General features: G+C 32.8%; 1 protein-coding gene across 1 annotated transcript in view; it reads left to right on the forward strand.

Moving 5' to 3' along the window:
* LOC132558580 (copine-8-like) overlaps nucleotides 1-7,081 on the forward strand; it is a 28,939-nt gene extending 21,858 nt beyond the window's left edge. The window contains exon 21 of the mRNA XM_060223165.1: nucleotides 16-7,081. Within this exon, the coding sequence (XP_060079148.1) occupies nucleotides 16-216 (201 nt within the window). The 3' untranslated portion in view covers nucleotides 217-7,081. The remainder of the gene's footprint in view (nucleotides 1-15) is intronic.
* The last annotated feature ends 4,926 nt before the right edge of the window (nucleotides 7,082-12,007 follow it).

Consider the following 12,007-nt stretch of genomic DNA (forward strand, 5'->3'; position numbering starts at 1 on the left):
ACATCTTTTTTTTAGTTTGTTCCTCTGCGTAATTTCCTTGGGCGTTCCGGAGACAATCCAGCAGCAGTACAGGCACGATTAGCCAAGGAAGTACTGGAAGAGATTCCAGATCAGTTCCTATCTTATATGAAGTCTCGAAACATCAAACCCAAACCTCCGATGATGCGTCAGCTCTCCATCTCTTCCATGACATCACTTCCTGCCTCTGAGCAATGAAAGTGATATCACCAAATCCTACATGATCTGCTATTCAATGATGTCATGCTAGCAGTTCTGTTGGTGATAGCCTATCAGTCTGTAACATAACCCAGGATTATTGTTTATGAACCAGAATGCATCATTGAGATACATAGATATACTTTAAAATCATCTGTTATTGTGGGCGTAGTATTTTTGTTCAATTCCTGGTTACTCGTAATTCGCAAATTCATGTCTACGAATTAGTGAATTGCTTCATATTTTAAATGAATATATGATAAATATTGGGTGATTACATGTGTACCAGTAATCCACAAAATTAAGTGCTCTCAGAATAATGGGTTTTTTTAAATGAATGAGCTCCACAAAAATAAAAATATCCTGCAATGAAAAATGAGTCTGCAACACTAGGTGATTGATTAGATATTTAATAGCAAACTTCACATTTTATGAAAATCAGTAGCAAAACATATGATAGTTAATTGTGCTAAATAAAAAAATCATACTTATATTTTTGGTCTTTTATAAAAAGGGGGTAACTTCGAATTTCATTTAGAAAATTTTTTAGATAAATCTTTTGATGCTGATTGTTCTCTCGTTTCTACCTCAGACTTTTATTTACTCTTTAACCTTCATAAATCTTTCATCTTGTTTATAGATATTAATGAAACAAGTGTGGAACGCATTATATAAGATATTTTCATTTCGTAGTTAGCAATAATTACAACCTACTCTAAGTACTTTCTGATATATTATTAGTGAAAAAACTAAATCATTTTAATTTTCTTAATATGGATTGGTATTCTTTCCGCAATCTATCACCGCTGCAATTTGCATAAACTTGCCAGTAAAACTATTAATCCTATAGATTTCTGTACTCTTTAAATGTATTAAATGTTTTTGCTATTACTGTTGTTTTTCCTATCACATATTGAGTTATAAAAAAGATCACATTTAGGACAAGTTTGCGTTGTTCCTATTCTCCTCTTTGTTTATTAAATACTGAATGTTATTGGGTACCGAGCCATTCTATTCTTACCTGCTGTTTCTGTTGTTCTGATCTCAGGTTGTGCATAGTATATAGTGATTCATTTCCTGTGTCAGAAATGAGATTTAGATAGATTCTTGCCGTTAGATCCAGCCTTATTGACATTTATTTGGAAAATAGATCTGATCACTGATTCAAGTACTTGGAGCGATCCTCTAGACACTAATCAGTCGATAATATGTTCATAATTTTGGTATATGATTTTATGCATTATCAAGCCTTAAAATTACAGGATACTCTTTCAAACTCTGGCAGTTGACCTATATGCTATTTATATGTTAATAAAACCTTTGTTTATTTACATACCCCTACATGGAAAACAGCCTCTTTAATTTGATATGGACTTTATGATCAGGAGAAATAATTTACAGGTGGTGTTGAAGAATGCATTGTATCATGACTTCTTTTCTTCTGGTTAATTCAGAATTGTATGATTAAGATAGTGGATATTACCGGGAGATACATTTTCTTTTTAAAACATTCACGTACCATACACTTTCACTTCAGACTTTCTGTAATGAAGCAATTAAAATTGCTCTCTTGAAGCAAAACAAAATTGATTGTGTATCTGGTGTACTGCCATTGTTTGTTTCCTATTGTTGTATTTATTTATAAATGTACATATTGACCCATAATGCCAGATAACTAAAGATCTTCCCCGTCTAGAAAAAACTATCTCCTTCAAACCTTAACACTACATTGTTCAGAACTCCTTACTTATGCAAACACTTATGTTATCATGAATTAATATTCATGGCAGATTAAGATATATAAATACACCCTGACTAAAAACGCAAATTAATCTTGTAAAACTTACAGGAATGATAAGAGAATATGAAGTTAAATATTGTATGGTGATATAATTAGATATGGTGTGTTTATATTCTATGAGAAGTAGTAAATGTAAGCAATCCTTATAATTAGAAATAGTGTGTTTACATTCTGTGAGAAATTGTACATGTAAACGATCCTCAAACATTGAAATTAAAAATGGTGTGTTTACATTCTGTGAGAAATTGTACATGTAAACGATCCTCAAACATTGAAATTAAAAATGGTGTGTTTACATTCAATGAGAAATCGTAATTGTAAGCGATCCTCGTGCATTGTAATTAGAAATGGTTTGTTTATATTCCATGAGAAATTGTATATGTAAGCGATCCTTATAATTAGAAATGGTATATTTACATTCAATGAGAAATTGTACATGTAAGTTATCCTAAGCTTGCAATGTTATAATTTTGTCTTGTTTTAGTAGATATTCTCATTCCATTGACAGTTGTGTGTGTTTACCCTTGTGATAATATTTATTCATGTTGCCACGGCAATGAAACATTGATTGTGATTCTGTGTGAAATTGATTGTAATTCATATATATATATATATACATGTGCATAATACATACATGTGTGAATACGGTGACTTGATCTGTACAATATTTACTATGTTTACCTGCGAGTTTCTAAGGTCATGATAATTTTTTTTAAGAGGACATTAATCTTTTTATATATAAAGCATTTTTTATATAGTTTATAGTAGTGAGTATTCTACATTCTCTTGTTACATACAAATATATTTTATTAACTTGTTACTTTGACCGTCATTATAGTGTATCTGCCAATAAATCCTTGTCTGGTAATAAGCCCACCCTCAGCTTTTGGAGTTTCAGTAGAAATTCCAATAGATACTAAAAGCCCCATGTCCCAGAATAAAAAAAAAAGTTACATTGGTTTGAACAGACTGGAATTTTTTAGAATGAGTTAATTTTACAAAATGTTAGTGCTACTAGCATTATCTAGTACACTGTCAATTATTTTTGTTCTATTTTTAATTATTTCATTTTTTCACATCTTGATATACAGGTGCAGCGTCTGTGTTAGGATGCATTTGAATAGGATTTTTTTGTTGCGCTTAAGATTTTGCAAAAATCTAATAAGAATTGAGCATTGTACAGCTTACACTGAGCCAGTATCTGTACTACTGATTCTTTTTAACTTATCTGGTTACAAATATGATCTCAAAGATGAATGGCCAATACCTAGTCTAGAGGTTTAAACTCAAAGGTAAATATGACTTCTAAAGAGTGACAATGGGTACTAAAATAAGGGCTGTAATTTCTGTTAAAACCAGAGAGAATACTTCCAAAAGAAACATAGAATGGCGCTACCAAATTTTATCAAAACTTAAGAAAAATCTTTAAAAAATAAAGTATAAATGGTAATTTTATAGAGGGGTCAAACTTTGATCATCTCTGACATGAATATCTATATTGAGTTTTGTTGAAACCATTACAAGTCTGTAGAACATCATCAAAGAAAAGTTTTAAAAATCATTGGAAATATCCAAATTGTGCAATATCAAACCTGGTCAATGTAGTACATCAATGCCAATTTTCTTTAACATAGTATCACTCATAGCAGCCCACCTGGAACTTGGTTTGAATTAGTTGATGAATTTAAAGATATATAAACTAATTTTTTTTTAAATATAAAAGTACAACAAAAGTCTTTCGGCTGATTTGTTGATAGATGTGATGAAGGATATCAAATACGTTTACTCAGCAGTAACCAGGTAACAAGTGGACACCTTTTTTCTATGTTTGTTGTATGTCTTAAATCACCAATGCTGTTTAGTTTGCCCACAGTGATAAAGTGCCAAAAATAAAAAGTGCTTATATGTTAACATGTAATCTCTAGCGAAAAAGTTTCCCTGATTGCTCACAGAGCTCAAATCTGACATGCTATATACCTAGGTACAGGTTTAATTACACACAATTATTTCTTAAATTATGTTGGACAAACATTAATCATGATGTAATGATGAAACTACAGTTTTAACATTGTTAGGCTTATAGTATGACTTGACGAAAACTGTTTTTTACAGTGTTGTATTTGCTAGTTAACCTGTGTATAAATCACAAAAAGTAATAGACACTGGCACCAAAAAAAACAACTTTCATACTCTATTTGATAACCTGTTCTCTAGTATGTGATTTTAATAAAAATTACGTAAACATACAAATGTATCCAGTTAAAGGTATGTTTTAATATTAAGACCATTCATTCATATATAGTTGTATATTAACCCTTTTTGATATACGACTGGTAAATCTCATTATTGATTAGAGGAGTCGTGAAGTGTCAGGTTAATAGTCTCACAAGTAATCTTTGTGACGTCAGTATTGAAGACATCATAAGTAATGGTGCTTTAGATTGTAGATTATTTTCTGTAGATCTAGCGGACTTAAGTTCAATGTTGCATTGGTGATTGATAAAGTATGATTGACTGATAATGACCAATAGAGAGATTAGTTACACCATTTTCTGCCATGGTTTGTTACTTTTGACAAATTAAACCCCATCAACTTCAATAAAATGATTTCATATTATTCTGACCTGTCAACTTTAACAGACCAATATGAAAAAGAAAAGCTGGTTGAACATCAGATTCATTAAGACTAGAACTACACAGCACAGTATGGTGATTGATGTCTACAGCTTCAGTGAATATTGACATCTATAACCTTCAGATTTTGATGTTTAACCTATCTTTTATGTTGGCCATTAGGCTTATCATCATTTTCAGGATTACAAATAGTCATAGTTACTTCAGCCAAAGATGATAGTACATTGTAGCATGTATCCCTGTAGACAAATGTATATTGTAATCTCATACACAACAAAATGACTACCATCAGAAGATTATGTTTCTGAAGAAACTGAGAAGCAGACCACTCTGTGCCGTTTTGGTTGTGTTTTTTTAAAGAAGACATTTTTTTCTCTAATTTCTCAAGGTGACATGTGGCGGGGTATTGAGAAGGTTTGTCACCACCTCCTACTACTAGGAGATCCCTCTTAAAGATTTTTAAAAAACTGAAAGTTTTTTTATAAGCTGATTTGAATATACTGTGTCAAAAGTTGACCTTAACATTGTCTAAATCCCTATGTTATTACATTGGGACTTGTAACCTTACAACAAAAAAATTATTTTTATGGTCAATTTCATAGTAATGATGTTTAATAAACACTAAAAAAAAAATTATGAAGAAGTAATTTATGACTAATTAGAACTGCTGATTAATTGATTATTATACTGAATAACATGATCATATTGTTGTGAAGTAGAGTTACCTTAGGACAAATATATAACTACTGTGAATGTTGCCAGTATATTTACACAGGCCAATGTGTTCCACTTTGATTCATACATAGATTAATTTCTGTTCACATCAGATGTATCATAGTCATTTTTATTTTGCATTATATAGATTAACATTTTACCTTATCATGATACTAATTCTACAATTGTGACCCATATCATATGGTTTTGGAAGTGTTGTGTCTAAAACATTTTTTTTTTAATTACAATGTATTTATGATAGTAAAATTTATACAGATGTATGATAATATGTAAATTACAACATTTTATTTACCTTATTGTTATATACAAACATTTATGTACAAGTCAATATTTCTGCTTTTGATCAAATTTTTCTTCAAATTTCTACTATTTCCATGACACAGAGTATATCTCATTCCAATATAAACTTCCTATTCATAATTTTCCAAAATATACATCTCGGATCTTTCAATATGTTAGAACGCTGTATGTGACCTCTGGGTCCTATTTGTACATTTCCTTATTAAACTGTACATTACCCACAATCCAGTTAGCTTTCCTTACTAGAGACAAAACTTTCCTTTTTACATAGATTTCAATTCAAAACACATTACAGGGGTTACATGATAATTAAGTGAATATTTTGGTTTGATTGGAATACATAATGCATGTTCAAAATGTGGAGAATCATTGACATTTTCCCTCGCTTCCTTTTTTCTGGGAGGAGGTGGAAGAGTGATAATTATGATAAAAAAAGCTATGTAAAAATCTTTTTGTTTTTTTTTTTTAACTGTATCATGTTCTTGCCACTTGTGTTGCATTTTAAAAGCTGTTGTTTTATGTTTCCTATTTTTCCCTCAACAAGATCATCCTTAATTCTGCTGCATGTATGAATATTTATAGCCAAATTAAGGTAAGATTGCAAAAGTTGAATACACCAGTATGACTTCCATAGGATGTTTTTGTTGTATGATAATGAATTGTAGAAGAACTTTGCATCATTCCTTTTTATTTTCTTGAGTAGCGTTTCCATTACCAAAAAACAAAAGAAGTGTACCATTGTTTATTGTAAAACCAGGGCCATGGTGGTTGAGTGACTAAGGCATCTGATGACTAGCCCTCTATCTCTTGGTCACAGGTTCGTGACCTACCTGAGGCAGTGGTGGCCATAGGGCAATGGTTTTTTTCTGCAGGAACTCCATGGCATTTTTGTTGGGTCCTATTTTCCCTTTTGTTTTCAAAACTGAAAAGAATTTGAAAAAAGATACTTAATCCAATGGAAGAAACTTTGGGCTGTAGACAACATCCATCTTGTTTCAAGCTCATGTTAAAAATAGAAAACTTAAACGGTCGTAAATATCAACCGTTACAGTATACAATGGGTTTTCAACAAATTCCTCTGCTGTTCACCATGCTGCTTTCACTTTTGGCAATTTCCAATTTATTTAAGAGATCCTTTTTCTTGCTAAAATGTTTCCTATATGGTACTGTCGCAATGCTGATGATGAATTTTCAATGATTTAAGCAATGTTGTGTTCTCCTTATTCTGTACCTGTATGAAATACTGAGTGAAAGAATACATATTCAGTGTGTTTTTATTGGTAGGAAAAAAGTAAATGAATGGTTTGTAGGGTTAGGATTCTGCTGATTTTGAAATATGAATGAAAAAATGTATGATCAATTATAGGAATTAAACAGTTGAATTTTTTATCCTTTGATGGACTGATGTGTTATTATTTTACAAGATAAGCTTTGGTCATTTCAGCTGAGGTTTATTGTTTTAATTGATCAATCAATGTTAGAAGCAACATTCATTAGAGATGAATACTCCTGGATAAGGGGTTAGCACATAAATGTCATCAATCCTTGTTAAGGAGTTAGCATACAGATGTCATTAATCCATGTTGTTAAGGAGTTAGCATACATATGTCATTAATCCATGTTGTTAAGGAGTTAGCATACAGATGTCATTAATCCATGTTGTAAAGGAGTTAGCATACAGATGTCATTAATCCATGTTGTTAAGGAGTAGTATGTCATTAATCCATGTACAGATGTCATTAATCCTTGTTGTTAGATGTAGCATAGATGTCATCAATCCTTGTTGTTAAGGAGTTAGCACACAGATGTCATTAATCCATGTTGTTAAGGAAGTAGCATACAGATGTCATTAATCCATGTTGTTAAGGAGGCAGCATACAGATTTCATTAATCCATGTTGTTAAGGAAGTAGTACATAGATGTCATCAATCCTTGTTGTTAAGGAGTTAGCACACAGATGTCATTAATCCATGTTGTTAAGGAAGTAGCATACAGATGTCATTAATCCTTGTTGTTAAGGAGGTAGCATACAGATGTCATTAATCCATGTTGTTAAGGAAGTAGCATACAGATGTCATTAATCCATGTTGTTAAGGAAGTAGCATACATATGTCATTAATCCATGTTGTTAAGGAGGTAGCATACAGATGTCATTAATCCTTGTTGTTAAGGAAGTAGCATACAGATGTCATTAATCCTTGTTGTTAAGGAAGTAGCATACAGATGTCATTAATCCATGTTGTTAAGGAAGTAGCATACATATGTCATTAATCCATGTTGTTAAGGAGGTAGCATACATATGTCATTAATCCATGTTGTTAAGGAAGTAGCATACAGATGTCATTAATCCATGTTGTTAAGGAAGTAGCATACAGATGTCATTAATCCTTGTTGTTAAGGAAGTAGCATACAGATGTCATTAATCCATGTTGTTAAGGAAGTAGCATACATATGTCATTAATCCATGTTGTTAAGGAGGTAGCATACAGATGTCATTAATCCTTGTTGTTAAGGAAGTAGCATACAGATGTCAATAATCCATGTTGTTAAGGAAGTAGCATACATATGTCATTAATCCATGTTGTTAAGGAGGTAGCATACAGATGTCATTAATCCATGTTGTTAAGGAAGTAGCATACAGATGTCATTAATCCATGTTGTTAAGGAAGTAGCATACATATGTCATTAATCCATGTTGTTAAGGAGGTAGCATACAGATGTCATTAATCCATGTTGTTAAGGAAGTAGCATACAGATGTCATTAATCCATGTTGTTAAGGAAGTAGCATACAGATGTCATTAATCCATGTTGTTAAGGAAGTAGCATACATATGTCATTAATCCATGTTGTTAAGGAAGTAGCATACAGATGTCATTAATCCATGTTGTTAAGGAAGTAGCATACATATGTCATTAATCCTTGTTAAGGAAGTAGCACACCAATGTCATTACTCCCTGTTGTTAGGGAGGTAGCATACAGATGTCATTTATCCTTGTTGTTAGGGAGGCAGCATACAGATGTCATTGATCCTTGTTGTTAGGGAGGCAGCATACAGATGTCATTGATCCTTGTTGTTAGGGAGGCAGCATACAGACGGCATTGATCCTTGTTAGGGAGGCAGCATACATGTCATTGATCCTTGTTAGGGAGGTAGCATACAGATGTCATCAATCCTTGTTGTTAAGGAGGTAGCATACAGATGTCTTTGATCCTTGTTGTCAGGGAGGCAGCATACAGACGGCATTGGTCCTTGTCAGTATGGAAGCAGCACACAAAAGGCGTTGATTTTGTTGTTAAGGAAGCAGCTGACATCGGTCTTAAAGAGACCTTGGTTCTTGCCGTTAGACAGGCGCCATAAAGAAGGCTTAGATCCTTGCCATTAAGGAGGCAGCGCACAGTGACATTCGTCCTCGTTAAGGAGGCAGTATAAAGAACACATTGTTTTTGTCATTAAGGAGGCAGAATAAAGAATACATTGGTTTTTGTCATTAAGGAGGCAGTATAAAGAACACATTTGTTTTTGTCACTAATTATGCAGTATAAAGAATACATTATTTTGTCGTTAAGGATGCAGTATAAAGAACACATTGTTTTTGTCACTAATTAGGCAGTATAAAGAACACATTGTTTTTGTCATTAAGGATGCAGTATAAAGAACACATTGTTTTTGTCGTTAAGGATGCAGTATAAAGAACACATTGTTTTTGTCGTTAAGGATGCAGTATAAAGAACACATTGTTTTTGTCGTTAAGGATGCAGTATAAAGAACACATTTGTTTTTGTCATTATGGAGGCAGCACACAGTAGCATTCGTCCTCGTTAAGGAGGAAGAATGAAGAATACATTGGTTTTTTTCACCAAGGATGCAGTATAAAGAATACATTGGTTTTTGTCACTAAGGAGGCAGTATACAGAATACATTGGTTTTTGTCATTAAGGAGGCAGCACAAAGTGGCATTGGGTCTCTTGGTCGTCAATGATTTAAACTGCAAACATTGACATTGATCCTTGTCGTTACAGAGTTAGCGGAATATTTAGTCTGACGTTCTGGCGTTCTATCGACTTTCAGATATCGGTTTGGAGTCAATATAAAAATCTATAAAACATCAGAATAATTCGGACTAGCAGTATAAAGCATTGAACCCTAGCTACAAAGGAGATAGAGTAATGAGTTCGGTACAATATATCATGTCTCTTAATAAAACGTATGTTAAGTTGGTATCCTAGCAACACACTGACACCAGATCACACAGGGCCGTGAACAGGGGCTACAATTCTTTGAGGGACTACGTTGTGAATGTCTTATTGTTGGCTGAAATTGTAACGGTGATTGTTTAAATTACAATTTTCATATAAAACCATGGACACCTTTGAGCTAATAGGAAGGACTTGACAGGTGCTTGTGAAATATTCCGAAACATAGTTCTTGAAACAGCCGAGGAAAAAAATTATGTTTGAAACATAACCTACACGCTTATCTTTCCTTCTCCCCATCCACCCTACCTTCTTCTTTTTAAATATTTCCTCTAAGGATAATTCACTTCACACTACGTATCTGTATCGAACTATGCTCCGCCCAACAATATCGATGTCCCTTGACAGGTTACTTCCGGTTACGTCCCCATTGACTAACGTTATTGTTATAGTATTTGAATTTAAATCAATTTTATTGCAGAAATATTACACAAAAGGATCGGACGAAAGTTGTCACAACTTATTAATGTCCTCTCCACAATACAATTATACATATGCACAACCTAGCAATGACCTAAATCATTCAGTACATAAATGAAATGTTCAAATTTTAAGTAAAAGGACAATAAAGAAGAAAGGTGCAAACAACAGAAAGAAAAGGGGATGCTGAGACAATAAATAAGAAAACAAAGTAGGACCTCAGGGCTAGTCAAATGGCGCTGTCAACATGTAGAAATATAATGACCTGTATATGTAGGCTACTTACACAAATCTTTTACTATTGACAATAAAAGTTTGCGCGTGTTTACAAATAGCTTTATTTAATTTTACGTTCAAGGAATTATCACCATACATAAGGTTTTCATATGTAATATTATCATACCATGATAAATGTGTCAGCATTTTATTTCTTTCTACATTGTATAATGGACAATGACCATGATATGGTACTCTGTACTTCCTGCTATCTCCAGCTACCTACTGATGTAGGGCACTCATATTTGACCGGAAATAGGCCAAAATTCAATTCATTCTAACGTAATATCATAGATTTTTTGCGTTTTGACATATTTTGTTAACAATAATTGTAGTTTTTCGGCGAAAGTGGAGCGTCTATGGATTGTATTTTTGACGGCTTATTTGACAAGGTGCTTTGGTTTTCAGCGTCAATAATTTCTACTTTTTTCCGCTAGGTTACTTCTTATGAGTATAGCTCTGAACATTTTCAGCAGCATTTAACAAAAATGTACCACAAATTACATACAGACCTGATGGGTCTTTCCTTTAATTGTAGAACCTAATTATAACTATTTCTCTGTGACTTGATTGAACATAAAACTTAAACACATACTCCCTTATTTTCTTTTGATTTAGAAAACTTTTTTGTTAAAAAAATAATAATTCAGAACGCTTTCCGGTTGTCGTGGAGAATTGACGAGGAGAAATAAAATTGAAGTGTATCGTTTTGTTATTTTTTCAAGCTGAATCATTATTCCAGTATTATCCTACGATACATTTGCAATTCAATGAAACGAGAACAATGCTGGATACAAAACACAAAAGCCGTCTTGATATTTTCAAGAAAAACTGAGGGAAAACTCATAACACCTATAACATAGTCTGACCCCTATAGCGGTACTGTAAACAAAGAACAAATTCTCCTCCCCCCCCCCCCTCTCTCTCTCTCTCTCTCTCTCTCTCTAACAGAATAGTTTCACCAGTGTTTTTCCCTCTTTTTCTTTCAAGACAAGACAACATTGCTTAAAAACTGATGGTTCTAAAGCATTTCATAATGTGTTTATTAACAGAACAAAAACTCTCAATAGCAAAGAGAAAAGAAAACGGTGGGGGAGAGCATTCTGCTTTTAATCATGAAAACTGGTTAAACATATATTGTCGTTCACCATATTTTGACTACAAACTCATATATTTTTTAAAGAAAAGACGATAGATAGTCCTCTCTGCAATCTATGTAACTCTGAAAGGGAAGCTTTTGTACATTTATTTTGCAGTTTTTTCCCCAATTTTTATAGTCTAGATATGTTGTCAAAGACTTTGTTCGTACATGTTCTGTTACCATGGAAACATAAAACCCTCATCACAAATTTCAGTTTTTCTTGCCCAAT

The sequence above is a fragment of the Ylistrum balloti genome, unplaced genomic scaffold (assembly GCF_031769215.1).
Source record: "Ylistrum balloti isolate Yb309-2 unplaced genomic scaffold, AGI_CSIRO_Ybal_v1 Utg370800, whole genome shotgun sequence".
Lineage (NCBI taxonomy): Eukaryota > Metazoa > Mollusca > Bivalvia > Pectinida > Pectinidae > Ylistrum > Ylistrum balloti.